Consider the following 22,221-nt stretch of genomic DNA (forward strand, 5'->3'; position numbering starts at 1 on the left):
TAGTAGTAGTAGTAGTAGAGGTAGTAGAAGCAGTGCGAATAGATCGATGTTTAATAGAGTTTTTATAAAACTCTGCAGTTTTTTACTAAGTCTCCAACTAGATTAAGAAAATGCGTTCAAGATCAGACGAGATCGACCTGAAGTACATTTCAATAAGCGTTTATAAAATAAATGATACATAGAGATATAGCTATACAGTATTGAATGAGCGTCTATATGAAGCTACATGTACTTCGGACATGTTATTGGCTTGGATTTTTCATTCGACCGACGAAACAATCACTCGACTGAGTCTATGGTAGAGTGAGCAACGTCGAGAATGAACCGTATTACTAGACTTGGCGGATTATATCAAATATGTAAAATGGTATGCTTACAGACAATTATGGTAAATAAAAATGATACGATGCGATTGACAAATCAATATTTATTAATGAACATATTAAAGAGATGAAAATCGCAAATTAATTACGAATTTATTGTAATTGCAATGGTTAAATAAACTCCATGAAAAATACTCTAGGGGTTATACAGAACAAGTTGATCAGATAAATTTTCAGTCATGATTCTCGCACAAAATTGAATCACCCATGTGTTTGCCAGTTAACAAAAGGGTAGAACTAATTATGTAATGTCGCATTTATAAAGATATAGATCATTCATGCAACGAAACACTAAGCCCAAAAGGGGCTTCAATAAAAAAAAGGTCACATCATCAGGCTCAAAGTCATACAGCTTCCATGATGCCACACTTTGGAATAGGTTACCGACCAATTCGACAAATATGGACAAACCTAATGCTTTCAATGTTGCCGTGAAAGGACATTTAAAGCATCCATATTTCATCTAAGTAGTATTTTCACTGAAAATCGCTGATGACACTAAGAACCATTTTTTGGTGTTGTATTTTTTACTGATACTATCATCTGTCTGAGTTCTTAACCCAAAAGTAGTCTATGTAGAAAAAGTATGTCATCATTCTTTCTTTTTTACTCTCCAGAGCTGTGAACGTTTGCTCTTTTTTAATTTTAGCCTTGATATCAAACATCCATCTTTCCATTCATCAACCAACCCATTTTATAAACCCCTTCAATCATCCATCCATCTATCCGTCGATCCGTCTCCCTAACGATCAATCTATCCGCCCATCCATCCACCCATTCATCCATCCAACCACCCATCCACCCATCCATCTATCAATCCATCTATCCATCTATGCAACCACTCGTCCCTCCAACCGCCAATCCACCCATGCATATCAATCCATCTATGAACTTTTGAAGCAATTAGTTTAATATCAGTGACCCTTCATATAATCATGTATAAATTAAATGATTTATAGATTCAACGCAGCCATGGGCAGTTTCTACACCACAATCCTCTTGGCTTTCGTCGCCATTAGCAACGAAAGCCAACACGGTAGATGGAACACAGACCACTGATATTTCGCAGAAAATTACCGAAACTACACCTTCCAGCCGAACCTCGGAGGTGCCACATTACGCTTACACAACAGCTGAAGATAAACAGACAACGCCAGTAACACAGCCCCCATCTATAAGTTCTGGTCACAATCCAACAACAATTATTACCTATTCCCACTCTACATCTACAAACGGAACTCAGACTACTTCAGTTACACGTTTACCCTTGACTACTACTAACGAACCACAGACAACAACTGTCACACGTTTACCCTTGACTTCTACTGACGAACCACAGACAACAACCGTTACACATTTATCCTTGACTACTTCTGATGAACCACAGACAACAACTGTTACACGTTTACCCTTGACTACTACTGACGAACCACAGACAACAACTGTTACACGTTTACCCTTGACTACTACAGACGAACCACAGACAACAATTGTTACACATTTACCCTTGACTACTACTGACGAACCACAGACAACAACTGTTACACGTTTACCCTTGACTACTACTGACGAACCACAGACAACAACTGTTACACGTTTACCCTTGACTACTACTGACGAACCACAGACAACAACTGTTACACGTTTACCCTTGAATACTACTGACGAACCACAGACAACAACTGTTACACGTTTACCCTTGAATACTACTGACGAACCACAGACAACAACTGTTACACGTTTACCCTTGACTACTACTGACGAACCACAGACAACAATTGTTACACGGTTACCCTTGACTACTACTGACGAACCACAGACAACAACTGTTACACGTTTACCCTTGACTACTACTGACGAACCACAGACAACAACTGTTACACATTTTCCCTTGACTACTACAGACGAACCACAGACAACAACCGTTACACATTTATCCTTGACTACTACTGATGAACCACAGACAACAACTGTTACACGTTTACCCTTGACTACTACTGACGAACCACAGACAACAACTGTTACACGTTTACCCTTGACTACTACAGACGAACCACAGACAACAATTGTTACACATTTACCCTTGACTACTACTGACGCACCACAGACAACAACTGTTACCCGTTTACCCTTGACTACTACTGACGAACCACAGACAACAACTGTTACACGTTTACCCTTGACTACTACTGACGAACCACAGACAACAACTGTTACACGTTTACCCTTGAATACTACTGACGAACCACAGACAACAACTGTTACACGTTTACCCTTGAATACTACTGACGAACCACAGACAACAACTGTTACACGTTTACCCTTGACTACTACTGACGAACCACAGACAACAATTGTTACACGGTTACCCTTGACTACTACTGACGAACCACAGACAACAACTGTTACACGTTTACCCTTGACTACTACTGACGAACCACAGACAACAACTGTTACACGTTTACCCTTGACTACTACTGACGAACCACAGACAACAACTGTTACACGTTTACCCTTGAATACTACTGACGAACCACAGACAACAACTGTTACACGTTTACCCTTGAATACTACTGACGAACCACAGACAACAACTGTTACACGTTTACCCTTGACTACTACTGACGAACCACAGACAACAATTGTTACACGGTTACCCTTGACTACTACTGACGAACCACAGACAACAACTGTTACACGTTTACCCTTGACTACTACTGACGAACCACAGACAACAACTGTTACACATTTTCCCTTGACTACTACAGACGAACCACAGACAACAACCGTTACACATTTATCCTTGACTACTACTGATGAACCACAGACAACAACTGTTACACGTTTACCCTTGACTACTACTGACGAACCACAGACAACAACTGTTACACGTTTACCCTTGACTACTACAGACGAACCACAGACAACAATTGTTACACATTTACCCTTGACTACTACTGACGCACCACAGACAACAACTGTTACCCGTTTACCCTTGACTACTACTGACGAACCACAGACAACAACTGTTACACGTTTACCCTTGACTACTACTGACGAACCACAGACAACAACTGTTACACGTTTACCCTTGAATACTACTGACGAACCACAGACAACAACTGTTACACGTTTACCCTTGAATACTACTGACGAACCACAGACAACAACTGTTACACGTTTACCCTTGACTACTACTGACGAACCACAGACAACAATTGTTACACGGTTACCCTTGACTACTACTGACGAACCACAGACAACAACTGTTACACGTTTACCCTTGACTACTACTGACGAACCACAGACAACAACTGTTACACGTTTACCCTTGACTACTACAGACGAACCACAGACAACAACTGTTACACATTTACCCTTGACTACTACTGACGAACCACAGACAACAACTGTTACACATTTACCCTTGACTACTACAGACGAACCACAGACAACAACTGTTACACATTTACCCTTGACCACTACTGACGAAGCACAGACAACAACTGTTACCCTTTTACCCTTGACTACTACTGACGAACCACAGACAACAACTGTTACACATTTACCCTTGACTACTACAGACGAACCACAGACAACAACTGTTACACATTTACCCTTGACTACTACTGGCGAAGCACAGACAACAACTGTTACACGTTTACCCTTGACTACTAATGACGAACCACAGACAACAACTGTTACACGTTTACCCTTGACTACTAATGAACCACAGATAACAAATGTTACACATTTACCCATGACTACTACTGACGAAACACAGACAACAACTGTTACACAAGCTCCCTTGACTCAGTCTAACGAAACACATAGAATAACTCTGATGCATGATAGTACTTCTTATAGTACCAACGACAATCAGACACAAACTGCTGAAAATACCCCATTACCTCATACAGAAACGCAGCCAACCACTATTACAAATGCTGATACTTCTGTCACTTACAACACTGACACAACAACTTCGATAAACGGAACAAAACCACCTACTGAAGATGAAGCCAATCTGATCAGAAAACGGAGGCAGCTCGACAAAACCAACTCGGTTGTGTTTGGAGTTTGGAACAATAAAGGATGTCAATGTGAACCAAATGGTGTTGAGACACACAAGCTGGGTAAAGCTTTAATATCGACATGAAATTTACAAGAAGTGAACTGTACTCTGTGCTTAATTACTTAACATCATCAAAATAATTCCGATTATACGGCATTGAATTAACCTAAGGGTTCCGTTCTTGATATTCACATCTTACTTGTGCAAGAATATCAAAAGATATTAGCATGCTACAAATAAGTCGTTGTTTTCGACATATTTACTTATATAATGTACTTTTAACATTTACTTTTAATGCTAAGGTGGAAGCTGTTTGTTTTAAGTCTTAACAATATGACCAAACGTGAGTCTTGTTTGACAAAATACCGTAAAATCTTGCATCATCTCTTGTATTATCGATCAATTTTCTACTGCGTAACAAAGTATTTTGTTTTAAGAGGAGCTCAAGATTGCAGTACCGCTACAGGTGACAGTGAATGCAACTTTCACTAAGGACCTTGAAAACAAATCGACGAAGGCATACAAAGACTATGAGCGCGAATTTCATAAAAAGGTACATATGATAAACAACTGTTTTTAAGGGAGAATAATATAAATAAAAAGTAAATTATATAGTCAACATAACTATTCGCAGACATTCCATAAACCTAAAATCAATAGATCCTTTTCACTTTCTGTAAGATTAAGGTATGTTTATAAAAAAATCGAACAATATGTTGGCCGAAATTGATGTATTAAATTGCTCAGTGGACGAAATTTAAAAGCAAATATTTAAAAGGTACTCTGTGATTCGTTCAACGTGCTATTGATGTTTAAACATAATTTAGCATAATGGACCATGCAATAGATCTTCAACATTAATTTGACCTACATCATAAAATCAGGACTATAATTGTCAACGTGAATATTTTTATTTTACAGCTTACGGTTCATTTTCTTGAATTGGACGGATTTGTAAACGTCGTTATTAATAATTTCACGTGAGTGTTTTATGAAAATATTAACATTCAATGAATAAAAAAACGTTGCATTAATATGTCTTAATGATGTACATTATGTACTATGTATTTTAAGTTTAAACTGAGAACTAGTGAATGTCATTGTTTGGTCATGTAAAAACACATGAACAAATACAATACATACATTTATATTTAAATAAGTTCATGCATACTATACATAAATTTTTTAACCCAGTTTGCATGTATATCGACACCATGTTTATCAATCAGATACGTATCATTACACTTAAATACAATATTTACTTTTAGGAATGGTAGCATTGTATGTAACAGTAAAGTAATTACGAAAGCAGACGCTAATTTGACGAAAACAGCCATGTTCGGTGGTGTGATAGACTTCAACGTAACACTTAACGGAACGAATTACGGGGCTGATGTAATGCAAGATGATTTATCATTCAGTCAAGGTTAGTCTCTCTCTCGTATCCGAACAAGATAAATACGTGTTATGTCCTGTGATTGATTAATATTTTAATTATTAATTTTACAAGCGGAAGGAGAATTTCTTTCCTTATAAGTCCCCGGCCTGTTTAACAGAATATATGTTTACATAATCTAGGTTGAAAAACTGTGGATACATGGCCATTTTGGATTAAGTACCTTCAGTTTTTCTAGTAGGAAACATAATGTGGTTGCTATGCTTACGGAAATAGTGCAAACCTAAAATCTAGATCCTGCGATCACTCCACGTCGTCCAAACTGTGTTTATGAAACTTGGTGTGTGGACAAAAAAAAACTTAAGGGAAATATGCAGGCGATTTCAGTTTTCTGTCAGACAAAAGTTGTGATGGCTCGGGTTACAGATGCAAATGGTTACAGAAATAATTAAAAAGCTAAAATCTGGATACTGCGAATACTTTAAAGGTGCGTAAGGAAGGATAATGCGACTGTGTATGCAGGATATACGGTTAATATGCAATTCATTTCAGTCTTGCTTGTCTGTTTGTCTGTACGTACGTCCGCAAAATCTGGATCGTGCGATGATTCTAAGGTACTCCAACTAGGTTTATACAATTTAGAATGTGGGTATATAGCCATTTGGAAAATGTGAAAGTTATTTCGCTTTTGTTCGCCTGTCTGTCCGTCCTAAAATTTTGGATCCTGCGACTACCTTAAAATACTTGAGCTACGTTTATGAAATTCATTATTTTGCTGCGGGCTATATTGCGTATAGGCAAAATATTTCAGTAATGTTTCTCTGGTACGTAAAAAAGTAAAAACAAAAATCTGCGACGAAGAAAAAGTTAAGTTGATGCAATAAGGATGAGGGTAGAGGGCCGTCTGGGAAATATGTTCCTTATTTAAGTTGGTATTTCCGTCCGACCGTCCGTCTATTCGTTCACAAATACCTAGATCCTTCAGTAAGTAAAAAAAATTGTAATACAAATGGACGGAACTCAATTATTATATTGATCGAGAACCACGTGGAGAGCATGAAAATCGTTTCTGTTTTTTGTTTTTGTTCGCTTGCTATTGTTTCAGAAATATGTGAACACTGGAATGTGAAAAATTGTATCATTAAAAAGTAAAACAATTTATAAAATCTAGGTTAATACAACGTATTGAGATCATGTTTCTTCTCTGACAACTTAACCAGATATTTGAGTGTGGTTTTATCTTTTATAATGATTTCATTCCTTAAGTAACTTTTAGTTTGTTTTGACACACGATGCTCAAATTGCACAATAGAAGCTTACTTCTTTTATAACAATAATGCAAAAGTTAAACTGTGTTTTGATCGGTCAAATGGTTCTCTTCATTTCAATGTACTTTTGAAATAATCGTCTGATTAGAAGCTATGTTAGTAAGAATATGCGCTTACAAATAAATACCCTCTAAATGCGTGTTACGGACTTGATTGGATTACAGTAGATGCTTTTCCTTTCCGTAATACTTAGAAAAAGAATAATATATATTTCCGAAACAAAAGGAATGTACATGAAAGCGCTGTTGCTTTGCGTTTCATTTTCAATGTGTTTTGTTTTGCAGACAATATTTCTCGCTGCAACCATTTAGAAAGCACTCCTTGTCAGGATTCTTACGTTCTAAAATGTACGGCCGTTGGTGTTGTTGGGTGCGTTTCACCTTGCTTGCAGCCGAATGCAACCGTGTGCGAAAATAACGGCCAGTGTATTTATAATTCGAATGAGAAGAAGATGATGTGCAGGTAAAATAATACATGTGTTGTGTTAATCTTAAATGTACAGCCAACGATTACAGGTGATGCAAAATGATATATCTGTTGAAACCAAAACGTTCATTTGAACAATGTTGCACGCTGATAAAAAGGTGTTTCTATTTACGTAGGGTTGTGAATAAGCAGCAAACTGCATATAAAAGTCGGTAAAATACAGTCACATTAACCAGAAAACTTTACAGTAAAAGTTGTGTCATAGCATGGGACCATCTATGGTGTAACATGTTATAACACAGTAGCGTTATGGTTGTTTCAACAGTGACAGTCTTGATCAATGTTTGATTTACCAAATAAAATAAGCAATTATGATTTGCGTTTTTCCATTAAGTTGTATGACGTGATCCGAAATTGTATATGTAGGTGTACTGAAACCAACAGCCACACATATACGGGAGATACGTGTGCGGTTGCAATAGAGAAGTTGACATTGGCATCCAAGTACATCGTAACCATAGCAACCAGTGTCGGTGTTGTTATGGTGATAACGTTTGTCGTTGTTGTGGCATGTGTTGTTCGTAGATACAGAAGCAAGGCGGGCTTAACGGATAAGGATGCGTAAGGGAGGTTTTATCACATCTTGTCGTTTTTTGGTTGTTTCGAATGAAAGGAAACCATATTAATGATACTTTGCATAGTTTATTTATTAGTTATTCCATGCCAGAAATCGCATTTGACAACAAGCCGACGTCTTGTAAGATAACATTTTACACACATTCTAAAAACTCTTTTTTACAATTTATACAAATATAATGATTGATGAACCAAAGCTAAACAGTTATCAGGGAGTCCGACGGTTTATTAAAAAGTATGTAAAGCATGCCCGAATAACAATAAGTAATTAATTTATAGAGACGAGACTATCAGGCTTGCGGATATTAGGTCTCGGAAGTCGTACGTCGAGCACGAGTACACACACTGGTACTCCCCCACCAAACCACTTGACACAGATCAGTATTTCTCAAACCACGGGTATGACGAACTACAAGGCACAAAGGTCGTAGAGGGCAGAGTCCATAGGGTCACAACGGATGACAAGGGATCTGAGGTAGATTGTTATCATTTTGTCTTAGGCATTGCCTTTAATGAACAACCTTGGTGCAATAATCTTTCCCTCAGGACGGCTTATACAAAGGTGACTTGGGAGAAAATTCATTGGCTCATAGATGACGACAAGTTTTCTGAGGTAAGGTTTAGTAATATCTTTGTGATTGCTTGCCTACAAAAAGGACCTCGTGATATAAGTTTTCTCTCCTACTGCATGAAGGTTGTAGAGTCGAGAGTTTTATAGGATGGCAACGGATATGGATCTGATGTCACGTGTATTTTCCATAATTTGTGGCCACTTGTCATCAATATAGGATTCAAGAACATTAATAAGGTTTCTCTCCTTCTGGTGCAGCCGAAGTTGCACTTTGTTGAATAATTGTACACATTTGTAACTGTATTTAGCGAACGTCAACTGTTAAAGACAAATGTTTCATGTATAATATTTTGGAATGTTGTTTATTTATATGAAGCATTATTTTTCGATTCATATTATCAATAATGTACAAAATCGCAGACTAGACATCGCTTATATATCATGCATTGTCTTCTGGCTGCCGCGTGTCCTTAACACTATTTGACAATTAGGGTGTAAATCAAACATTAAGATGCCAAACGAAAATGAGAATAAACAACACGGGTCATACAAAATTCATTTTGATAGCTTGGATTAAACTTAACTGCCTATTACGTATATTTAATGTTTCATATAATCTTTGCAACATGGACATGCTCGTTGGAAAACGGACATTGAACAGAAAAGCCGATTATCCGGCGTTGGCTTAATTTTCTAAAGTGGCGTCTCATTCCATTCCATGACAGACGTACATTTACCAGCCCAGCAGACAAAAAAGCGCGCGTCTGCAACGTTCACAGTCCTGGTATTCATCCGCGTCTGAGAGCGATCACTGGCAGACAAGGGAAACCTCCCCGTACGCAGACCCAAATTTTAAGGTTTTCGATTTATATATCATATTTATTTTAAAAGGTTTTATGTTCAATTAACATTTTTAATTTGATAGATTTGATCTTATATTATAATACGTTTTTAGACAAATATTGAAGCAACAATGTAATATAACATTCGACTCAAAGAGACTCAAACCTTATATATAAAAATGCGAGTTTTGCAAAAATAAAAATAACTTTATCTTCTTTGTATTGTGTCATGTACTTACACAAATCATAATGTTGTTAGCATATTACTTAATTCCGAGAAAGATTATACAGAATTTAAGTAAAACTGTAAAATGTATTGTTAGATGTTTTAAAGTTTCTTTTGTTTTCGTTTCAGTTACAAAAAAGTCGCCCAAATGTCAGTCAAGAAGCCATCAGATTCTAAAGATAAACAAGAACATAATAAAGTAATGCGCCTTTACAAAGCATTTACTCCGACACATGTTCCGTTGATAATATCTGGTTGATAAATGAGTGTTTGAATTGGTATGAAAGTTAGCCGTTTAATAAATTGCTTCTATCTTTTCCCGTTGTGTATGTGACAATACGCGTTAGAAGTCAATTACGCCTTATCTACAGATTTAGACGCTCAATCTTTCGGAATGTAAACCATTTAAGCCTAGTGGACTCTCCCATCCTTCTAAATTGGAACAATTTATTTCCAAAATTAGGGATGTCTAGTATATTTTTTTCTTTACTTAGAATATTACTTACAGAAAATTCTTTAAGCAAACAGCGCAGAACCTGATGAGACGACGCATCATGCGGCGTCTCTTCTGGGTCTACGCTGTTTGCCAAGGCCTTTTTCTAGACGCTAGGCATAAATGGGTTGATATTCGATATAAAGTTTAGTTACGATGAACTTTTGTTGTTTCTAAATCTTAAAAAGAAAGTTAAACTGAATAATATCAACTTTATCACACATTGTGTTTGCCTTTTCAATATGAACATGGAATTAATTTTATTTCTGTTTAAAATAAATATAACCAACTTACATAGTTTGAAATAAACGTAATTTATAACAAAGATATACAAAAATGACAAATGTCGAAAAGCACATACAGTGCATAAAAGAGAAAGAAAAACAACTAACATAGTAACAATGAAACACCAACCGCAATACTGTGTGTAACAAAGAAAGACAACTAACATAGTTAAAAATTAACCACCTAACGCAGTTGTTATAAATTATTATGTCCACTTACAATTAATGTTGAAAAGTGCATAGTAACTTATATTTAAACAAAATTTGTAAATGTCAAGAACCGACGGTTTGATTCTATTTATCCTTCGATTTGGGCACACAAATACACCAGTAAAAATTTGATATTTGAAATAAAAAATGTGTAATGCTTTTTGGAAAACAAAGGACTGTAAAGATAATTTGAAGTGCTGTCTTGTATTGCACAGTAAATAGTCCGAGTTTTTCTGCTCTACCCACCATATTCGGCGTCCGCGTAATGCATTGGTTAAGGTTACTACGAACCACCATATTTATATTGTTTCCTACAGGCCTTCCAATGAAACTTCATACATATGCATGTGGTTAAGCTGTTAGGTCATGACTCTAATTCCAGAGAAATTAGTTTAAGGTAAACGTGAAACTTCTCCATATAATTGATACTTTACATGTGTTCGGGATCATTGTGTGATGTCTTTGACTAAGTTCTAATAATCTAAACTGCAATATAGCTTGATTTTGCCCCTTTTTCTACTGATACAAGTTCGTTTTCGTAAAAGTTATCATTTAGGTTGAATTTTGCATGAAACATGTCCATATATATGTATGTACAACATATATTTATTTGAAACTTGAAAATGTGTTTTATGTCATCAGTGAAGGTGACTCGGAACACACGGGATGTAACGTACCCTTGGTAATTTATGGGCCCAGGAGCCCAATATATTCAAATAAATATATAAAATCATGTTTAATAAGAGAAAAATGGACAAAGAGCCATGAAACCAATTCCCACCCTCTGATATTGCAATCATAACAAGGTCATTAACTAGAATTTATCATAGACCTGTGTTCGCGGGCCGCAAATATGTAAAACATAGCTTTAATCCAAAGCATTTCACGGATTATTTTAAAAGTTGAGTAGGTTTTATATGTTTTCCAACATATTTTACAATAATTTAACATAAAGTGCGACTAAGCGAAGATTAATTGATCCATAAATGTACAAAAACATAAAATCCCAAACGATTTGGAAACTTGAAGACCTTTATAAGTTGTGCCATGGTGGGATTTTTGAAAGCAACCCGATTTCCACCCGATTTATACGCGAACGACATCAAACGATTGCGTTCAACATAAAATAGTTGCTTAATGTACACATACATTGGCTTCTTGCAGATCAAATAGATAGTTTTTACAAATGGAGTAAATGCCAAGGAGGTAGAGCTAAGCACATGAGTTTATTTTTCAACGTAAAAACTAAAACCCAAATCTATTAAGAACATATTCACATTCCCTAAAAACCAAGATGTACATGTACATAGATAAACGTATAACTTACCAATTACGTTAAAACGTCAATATTCTGAAAATAACATCTTATGAATTATGAATTCAAAATATGTAATGAACAATAAATCCCATAACTAAATCCTCAACATTCGCAAAATATGTTCATGTAACAAATGCATTTTTTAAATAACAAAATTCAAAATGTTATGAAAAGATGCTACTTCTGCTAGAAACGATTATTTGTATCCCCTATCCAAATTGCTTAATTAACTTAAACTTAAAAATGCTAACATATGTCAATTGTTCCTACTAATATCTGAAAAAAGGATAGCTTCGGCTTGAATCGTTATCTTCTAGTTTATTATACAAAAGTTGTTTTTTAATTTTATAGTATATTCAATAAAATAAATATTAAAAATCTCTTTGCAAAACATGTTTCTTCATAATTATATTGACTTTACTTTTTTTTAATTATATTTCATTATGAGGGAATTAAGAAAAAGATCGAAAACTTCCCAACATATTTTTCCATCATACTTGATTTCCTTGCTTTTGACTGGAACTTCTTATTTTGTTTTTACTGTATATACCAAATCCTGAGCATGCAAATATCGTAGGAATGTACCGTTTCAATACTGTTTTTAGAGAATATATGTCCTTTCGTTGCATATATGACATGTTCTTGACTTTCAAAGACATCTGGTATTAACAAGCCAATTTGAGTATCATTTATAGGCGGCTTACCTTATGTGCGTATAACCAGCTTCGTCGATCTTGAAAATGGTATTACCCTTTATTCGGTGGAATAGTTCTTGGCTAATCCCCGTTTGCAGTCAAAACTTTGACCAAGGAATGAAGACTTTTTAACAAATATGTAATGAGCGTATGGAAGTACCGCTAATTATTCGGATCCCTAGGGTAAAGGGCAAAGTCGCGTTAAGCTCATAAGAACTACGTCGTGCTTCCGAGGCTGATCGAAGCCAATCTCTCGCTTGCTCGTAAATGTTCGGAAATCATCGGGAGAAATTCACGTAGCTTTTATCTTGACACACAAAAAATAAAGACGAGTGTTTTGTATCTCGTTTAATCTGTGTTACCAAAACACAACTTGCGTTGAATTTTTGGCTAATGCTATACGAACACTATTTTTATGAGTTAATTTCATTTTACGAAATATATTACAAAGTATTCGTTGATTATAAGTATTTATGTGGCTTTAACTAACCTATGATAATAGAAAACTGCATGAATAGCGATTCAACATGACACATCATTACTTCGTACAAGCTGACGAAGACACACGTTAAAATGATAGTTAAACAGTAACTAGATACTTTCTTCTTGCTCCTCACGATTTTACTAGATTTGAAAATAACGCTTGACATATACAATTGTTATCTTTTACATGTTGATTTTCTTTCCGACACTCAGAGTAATGTTTATATTACTGCAAAAGGAACAAAATAAGTGAGATGCTCAAAGCTGCGCCATGCGGTGTGTCGTAGAGAAAAAAAATGTAATGCCTCGGTCACACTGTCACGAATAAGAGCTACGAATGAGCTTAGATTGAATCGGCTACGAATGACTACGAAATTGTCAAAAGTCGTAGGCCGCTACGATTTCAGTACGGAGCACAACGATGTGAGTACGAATTTCGACAAATCTACCATCACAATGTTGGAAAACGAACAAAGAAAGGTACGGACTGCTACTGATCGACGCGATTAAGTACAGAGCGCCACAAATCGGTACGTTCAAACTACGAATACACTACGGTCTGGTACGATTAAGTACGATGCTACGCGAATCAGTACGATCTAACTACGGACCCGCTACGGTCTAGTACGGATAAGTACGAACAAGAAGGGTCCGCTACGAAGCAGTGGGAATTGCGACGGACTGGTACGGACAGGTAGGAACGAACTACGATTGAACATTGCGCCCACAGCCTCTTGTATTGTCATACATAAAATGCCTCGCCAAAAGAGAGCATGCAAGCGGCAGCGACAGCGCGTAACAGAAATAATGGAATCAGCTGTGTTTTGGGAAGAGTCTTTATGGCAGATTAGACATTAAGCATCGGAATCGTTGAGCAAAAATACCAAAAGCATTCTCCACAACTCTCCTGGCTCTAGACAGGCGATAGTTTAAACATCGCTTGTCCTTCTCAAGGCCTCGTCGTGAGAATGGCTTCACGAACAATGTCCTCATGACAAATGCATCTTCTGCGATGATATAGTATCCTATTGGTCTGTCGTCACCTGGAAGAGGTGTTGCTTCTGGCATGCCAATCAACCCCCTTTCGATTGCCAACTTGAGGTCGCTTTGATTCCAGATTTTTGCGTCGGAACATCCTCCTTGCGATCCAATATTTACCCATATGAATTGGTAATCGGCGTCTTCCAGGGCCATCAGCACAACACAATGGTAACCTTTATAGTTATAGTATAATGAGCCACCGTTCTTGGGACTTCGTATGTCTACATGCTTTCCATCTAGAGCTCCGATGGCGTGTGGAAATTGCCATTTAGCCGCGAACTGAGTAGAACAGTAGAGTCTGGATAACATCCCCAGCATATGCTGAAACTATGGCCTCACAAACGTCCCGTACAATACTACATATCGTATTGTGTGCAACACGAAACCCATACATCAATGTACGGTAACTACCCCCCGTGGCGAAGAACCTTAAGGTAATTGCCAACTTCAAATCTGGATTGATAAACTGTCTAAACCAGGTGTGGTTCTTATTGATCCTGGGACTTACGACCTGTAATAGCTCATGGGACATATCAGGCCCGATTCTAGTGAAGTTTCTAAAAGCCAGCGGATCTTCAGCCATCAGTTCGGCCATCAAAGTCTCGTATTGGCCGAGAGCGGGTCGTCGTAAAAGTCAGTCTCTTATCCACCCCCTCCTTTGTCTTCTCTGACCTGATAAAATATGTAATTATTGTTGTACAAATATAGATTATGCTTAGGAAAGTATGATTAATTTTGTATTGTATTATGTCGGCTATTAATTTAACAAGTATTAAATCACGTAAAAATTAGAGCAGGATTCAAAAGGCATATGAGGCAGAGACTTACCTGCAAATAAAAAAAATGTATTACTAGTAATTTCATATTCTAATATTTTCTAAATACGTAGCCTTTAGCACAAAGCTATGCTAGTTATACGATATTGAATCATTATTACCTCTGTGCATATCGTCAAGCAGCTCGACTACGGCCTGTGCATTTTGTGCTATATCAATATCCAAGTGTAACAAATTTATCGCAAACGCAATTTTCTGGCGGTTCATGATTGTTAACTCAACAAATGCAAGTACGGTTGCTTTATTGCCCCTTTAATGTCAATGATGTATTTCAGTAGCAATTTATTGTAGTGGACCGTACACGTCCGTACTGTTTCGTGCTGAAATGTAGTACATCGTACAAGATCGTGCAAATTCCTGCCTATCCGTAATACAACGTACTAGAACCGTGGCTTTCCATAGTATATCCGTGGAATAATCGTAGCTAATACGTAGCGTAACCGTAGTTCTTCGTGTCAATCCGTAGAAGTCCTTGAAAATCTTTGGGCTTACGAAAAGGTACGGACGACTACGGTGTCGTTACGAACAAGTACGGATCAGTACGGTTTAGTACGGACTGCTACGGATACGCTACGGTCGATACATTCGTAGCAATTTTTTGAACATGTTCAAAATTTGTCAAGAGTCGATACGGACATCCAAAAACTACTAGGACTGTTCACGAATCAAGTACGGAGAGCCGCGGTCCAGTAAGGATAGCTACGAACTGTGCCGAAAAGTATTCGTAGCTCGTTCGTAGCTCTGATTCGTGACAGTGTGACCGAGGCATAATGCAGATTCAGTACATTTGGCATGTTCATGTAAGGGAATTCACCAAGTTGTTATATTTTTGTTGCTTAATTAAGAAAGTTCAGATTGTTATGATTCGTGTTGGTTTTCTTTGAAAGTATTCAATTAGAAAACACAAACTTATGTTTGAACAACAAACGTTTCTATGGCGGTTGCTGTAAATTATTTATTAAACGCACTAAAGTTGTCCGTCACACATGCAAAAAAAACTGTTAAAACCAGACATCTTACCAAAATATATGTCATAATTGACGTCTACAAATGTAAACTAACTAAAACCGAGCATTAAAACGCAAACAAAACAACAGAATATCGCAGCACCATTACGCACAGTTTTTATGCCGTTGTTTAACAGGTTCTAGTTTTCTGTGACTAAAAGTATTTGCAAGGAAATTATTAACATGCACCTTCCGCACTTCATATAGACCAAGACATATGTATTTATTTTATCTTGACTTCTCGGCAGACATTCATCTCCAATGACAAACATAGGAATATTTCAACTCAAGGCAAATTATCAGTGCAGAAAGTTGTTCACTAGCAACTAGCATTGTACGATACAATACGTCGTAAATACTACCAGCAACGTTCTGTGAGCCGTTAATGGCTATATTACGGACTACAATAGTCACTTAGAGCATTAAAGTATTGTAATTATCCCACTTTGGTTGTTTATGGCAGAATAGTGACCTAGACAACGGCTCAAATGCACCGACCTTAAAAGTCTAAAAAGTAGACTCAGACTTTATAAAAGATTCGAAATATCGTTTAATCCATAATTCGTATCATCAAATAATCACATTGATTATAAAGAGAACTACTCAGAGATCTATAATCATTCATTTAACAGGACTTTATATCTCTAGAAAATTGTTTTTAAATGTGGGCAGTATAAGTCTGAGTTTATAATTTAGACTTAAAACGTTTTTGAATACAAACCCTGGGTTCAAAGTCATCATCACATCATTTTGTATATACAGAATGACATGGTTTCGCTGTTATTGTTTATAATAATAACGAACAATACAATTCATATATTGAGTCTCTTTCTATTTTTCTAATGTCTGAATTGAATTGTTGAAAACGGACTGTTGTAGGTTTTGAACAACTTTGCACGATTCTACAAGATATGAATTCAAGGGTACTTTAAAATACCAATGTTCCAATTGTAATCATCGATTCGTTCATATAAATAGACTACAGCTACAGCATGTTTAATAAAGAGGTAAAATCGTCATGCAGAGGATAATTTATATATGGAAAATTGAGAATGTATTCGAACTGGTTTTTAATTTAAGATTAACTGAAAGGGAATTGTTCAAATATATAAGCAAAAGATATGAAATCAGTTCATTTTTAATTGCATTTTATAATGTATCGAACCAATCTTGCATTGTGTTTAATAGCAAGATATTTATGGATAAAAACTTGTCTTAATAGAGATGCTTAATTAACAGACAACGACATAGGTCCTTGATGACTTGGTTTATTGCTTTCGGGATTGGACTTCAACCTGATGTATCCGTTCAATATCATATGATTGACTTTAATAAACATAAAAACTACGTCTTATATCAATATATTACTCAAATAGAAAATGTTTCTGTTTGATAATAACAAACAAAATGCATACAGCAATTCATTTCTTAATTACTAACGTAATGTTTATGTAAAGAAAACATCAATGACATGCCTTGGTATATTCCAGTACACGGCATCTCAAAGGAGACTGCATGTAAAGGATTTAAATCAAGATTTTCTATACCAGTAGGGTTTAATTTTGTTGCAAATTGTTCTTTTAAAGCGAGTATGTACGGTTTGCTAACATTATGTTGAAAAAAAAACCCAGCAGAAACAATTATGAATAACAAACTAAAATAAATTTTAACAAAAAGAAGTTATATCGAAGTTGTTTCATTTGCACAATAGTTTCTGATCTGTAGCAGAAAACTCCTTCATGTTCATAGAACATGAACACAGTTGGGAAATACCAGTTAGTCTGTTCAGATTCGCTCATACGAAACAATTTTGGTTCTGCAACAAAAACGAATAAAGTTGTGTTGGTATCGGCGAAAACTTGTTCGTAAAACATGGCACACAAGGATAGCATTTTCAATTAATGGTACCATATACATTTTGATTTTATCGTGTAATGTATAAACATGTATACACCTTTTTATAAACGTATTGACAGACTAAGTAATAAATATCTGATTGCAATGATGTGACTTCAACGTGTTAGGTGAACCTAAGCCTGCATTATGTAAGTAATACGCTTTATCAACAGTACATACAACAGAGAATAGTAGTACATAATTACAGTAGTATCAAATAAAACAGTTACTTTGTAATCATTTAACTTAAAGTGAAAGTCGCAAATTATGCACACAAAAACGAATTGCATTATTTATGCAACAAATGAAGAATTTTAAATGGTCTTAAATTACGAATTCACCGTTATTATTTTTGAGTACAATGACTAGTAAATAACTGGTTAGTCGCAATCGTTTTGTCAGAGGAAAAGATATATGAGAAGATATTCTGGATAAATCAGATGTGCTCTGATTTACGTCATGCCAAACAATGTTGCGTTTAAATTCTTGGCTGACGTCAGATTCCCTGTTATAAAAGTCTGAAATTAATTGTAAAAGTGCAGTTGTTAGAAATATGATAACGCAAACTAAACAATTAAGAGACCCAAATGATCATCTGGAGAGAAAACTGACATAGACACATTTATTTTTTTTATTTAAGTCGCCAAAAATGTTTCAAGAAAATTAAATAAGAGATATATTTCAACATGTTCGCTTATGTGACTTATATATTGTTAATTTCAATGTTATATTACTGCAATGTTCGCATACATGACTTGCAAATTGTTAAACTCTATGTGATATCACCGTAATGTTCACATCCATAACTTGTATATTGTTAAACTCTATGTAATATTACCGCAATGTTCACACTTGTTCATTGTTTAACTGTAAAATATCCGCAATGTTCACATACATGACTTGTATAGTGTTAAACGCTAAGTAATATTACCGCAATGTTCACATACATGACTTGTATATTGTTAAACTCTATGTTATATTTCCTTTATGTTCACATACATGACTTGTATAGTGTTAAACTCTTTGTTATATTACCGAAATGTTCACATTCATTACTTGTATATAATTGTTAAACTCTATGTTATATTACCACAATGTTAACATACATGACTTGTATATTATAAAACTCTATGCTATATTACCGCACGGTTCACATACATGACTGGTTTATTGTACAGTTTATGTTATGTTTCCCCATTATTCGCATACATTAATTGTATATTGGTAAACTATATCATAAATGACCGCAATGTTCACATACATGACTTGTTTATATTGATACTCCATGTTATACTACCGCAATGATCGCATACCTGACATGTATACTGTAAAACTATAGGTTATATTACCGCAATCTTCGCATGCATGACTTGCATATTGTTAAACTCTGTGTTACATTACCGATATGTTCGCATACGTGACTTTTAAAGTGGTTTAGTTATACGCGTGATATGCTTTATGAATTATAATAACCTTAACAATAAATACTCTGATAAGGATAAGTGTTCTATAATTTGTAAGTTCACATAAATGACTCGGCAACTATTTATTCTAAAAAGCATGAATTTGTTCTTAAATAATGAAGTGGACGTTGTGAGCGTCACGTAGCCGCCACAAGTGTGTTCACAAAGCTGGTTGTTTACCACCTTGTGTTGATAATCTCTGCATCTTGACTATGAATTTGACATTTGAAATCTTATTTTAACATCACATAGTCATCACTTTTTGATCATTGGATTGTTTGTTAACAAGATGGTGTTGGTAAGCTCTGTTTTGGAAATGAGTTCGATATTGGGCTGCTAATTTTAACGTCACGTAAGCACAAGATTTTACCAGCTGGAAAGGGGGTTTTATGCATGTGCGTTAAGTGTCGTCCCATATTAGCCTGTGTAGTTCGCACAGGCTTTTCAGGGACAAAACTTTACGCCTTGACTAGATTTTTGCTAAGAAGGGACTTCCTTCAAACGAAAAATATCATAAAAGCGCAAATGTCTTCCCTGATTAGCCTGTTCGGGCTGCACAGGCTAATCTGGAACGACACTTTACGCACAATTATTCAACCCCTTCTTCACAGCGAACGGCCCATATCAAATATCATATGACTTTAATGTTCATCAAGTCTGACCGTCGCAATTTTTCATCTACATCGAAAGACACATTTTCGGCTGAGTATGATTCATTTGTTATATAACATTATGCCAACTGTTGACTGTTGTACGTTTGGCCGCATATTTGTTCAGTTTTATATTGTTATCGGTTGTTACTTATGATTTGAGCAAATCAATCAGTTTACTTCGGCACCTGACAATACTCGTCTGATCGGATGGCGTCATTTACCCCTATTTCGCATAATTTCACAGTTTCATATAATGTTTTCGCTTGTTACTTCTGATTTCAGCAACTAAATCAGTTTACCTCGGCGCTTGACAAAAATCGTCTGATTGGATGGCGTCATTTCGCCCTATTCGTGCAAAAATGTACAATTTGCCTTTTAAATTCACCGGAAGAGGGTTCCTGTTTGCACCAAGGTGGCGATTTAATATCACGAAAAATATCTACAAGAGTCGTGTAAACAACTCGTGAACAATTTATGTCGAAAATAGTATTTATCATTCGCAGTTTCGATACTTAAATGATGTGATATTTAGGTTTACTAATTATTAAATAGATGTAGTGCTTGCTCAATATGCGCCGTAATTGACTGTTATTGCATCATGGCATGTGGTTTTGACGTGAAAATTACCGTCGTATAGTCGCAATTATTATTGACCTTAAACTTGAGAATGTTATGAGAACTCATTCATATATCGGCATTCTTCTTTATCCGTATGAATTACAATAATGGTCGTTTGTGAGAAAATAAAAAAATGGTGAATTGTTAGAAAACCTATTAAGACAACGAGAATTGTTTTTAAATTGTAGCATATATTTTAAAATAGGTACATGCCTCACCGGTAAACGTTGATAAACTACCAGTGCTTCCTTCAAAGTCTCGATATATTTTTACAATTTCAGTGTATGTTTATTTTCTGGGATGTTTTTGTAATTGACTTACATTTTACCAGATTGGAAATAGAACCATTGGCGAGTGACCATTTCAAATTGCCTTTATGATAACCAGCTGACGAGGAACCTTGTTATACTATGCGGTCCTTTATATACGGCAATGAATCAATCGCCAAACAATGTGGCAAACACAAATGCATATGAAGTGAGAAATAAATACTTTAAAAGGAGTAAAATTGGGGATCAAATATTTCAAAAAACAGATGCACAGATTTTAGACGTATTTTTTCAAACGCGAAAAAAGAACTGTGTTATCGCGTAAAAATTTAAGTAGAAATGTGTTACAATAGTCAATTTAAGTATCCTTCTTGTCTATACTACGATTTTAATTGATATGTGTTTTTTTCAAAAGGATTGATTATGATTAAATAAAATTAATAAGAAATATGTTTCAAAAATTGTTTGTAATATCATACCTACATAAAACATACTTTGAATTGATATGTTTTCTATTAAGTTTTATTTAAATGCGTTTTTTTAGCAAGAAAATGCCAGTTTCTTTTTTTTGAAGATCGAATAAAAAACTGGTTCAATTTTCCTTATCCTTATTTCCCATTTTCTTTAAGTCAAGCTTGGATTAAGGGAACTTGTTTATCATGTAAGAAAACTAGTTTTTTAAATGTGTTATGCATCATCAAAGTTAAGATTTTCTGCTGCTAGTATATACATCTATTTTTTATCATGGTGTTATTTGGATAGGGACAGTATATCTAATTTCGGTTTCTTATGATGAATACTCGATCGACGGCCTCAAGTTATGCGTAGGGTTATAAGCACTTACATATTAAACCATTGCAAAGTTTTAAAGGAATGTTTTTACATTTGTATCTCTCCAAAGAATACACGAGGTGAATAACATTTTAAGGCGATAATAGCGATAATAGATACATTTTACGACGATAATTGTCTATTCGTTAAATATATTGCGAAGTTTTAATAGGATTGTGTTCTCTCTCCAGAGGATACTCGAGATGAACAACTGTTAACGGCGATAATAACGATAATAGGA

At 35.6% G+C, this 22,221-nt stretch overlaps 2 protein-coding genes across 7 annotated transcripts in view; both read left to right on the forward strand.

Annotated features, from left to right (window-relative positions):
• The window catches only part of LOC127847163 (mucin-5AC-like), a 180,980-nt gene that overhangs the window by 94,501 nt on the left and 64,258 nt on the right, over window positions 1-22,221 (forward strand). The window contains exons 3-12 of one of the 6 annotated variants that reach the window (XM_052378865.1): window positions 1,343-4,343; window positions 4,407-4,519; window positions 4,896-5,011; window positions 5,380-5,438; window positions 5,727-5,884; window positions 7,467-7,644; window positions 8,035-8,229; window positions 8,524-8,719; window positions 9,541-9,672; window positions 10,013-10,597. The exons of 4 other annotated variants lie outside the window; for them this stretch is intronic. In XM_052378865.1, coding sequence (XP_052234825.1) covers window positions 1,343-4,343; window positions 4,407-4,519; window positions 4,896-5,011; window positions 5,380-5,438; window positions 5,727-5,884; window positions 7,467-7,644; window positions 8,035-8,229; window positions 8,524-8,719; window positions 9,541-9,672; window positions 10,013-10,060 — 4,196 coding nt within the window. In that variant the 3' untranslated portion in view covers window positions 10,061-10,597. Of the gene's footprint in view, window positions 1-1,342; window positions 4,520-4,895; window positions 5,012-5,379; window positions 5,439-5,726; window positions 5,885-7,466; window positions 7,645-8,034; window positions 8,230-8,523; window positions 8,720-9,540; window positions 9,673-10,012; window positions 10,598-22,221 lie in introns of those variants that run through there. One more of the 6 variants, XM_052378864.1, reaches the window with a different exon arrangement.
• LOC127847165 (coadhesin-like) overlaps window positions 1-22,221 on the forward strand; it is a 95,426-nt gene that overhangs the window by 54,006 nt on the left and 19,199 nt on the right. The window lies entirely within an intron of this gene.

This window comes from Dreissena polymorpha, chromosome 10, assembly GCF_020536995.1.
Source record: "Dreissena polymorpha isolate Duluth1 chromosome 10, UMN_Dpol_1.0, whole genome shotgun sequence".
NCBI lineage: Eukaryota > Metazoa > Mollusca > Bivalvia > Myida > Dreissenidae > Dreissena > Dreissena polymorpha.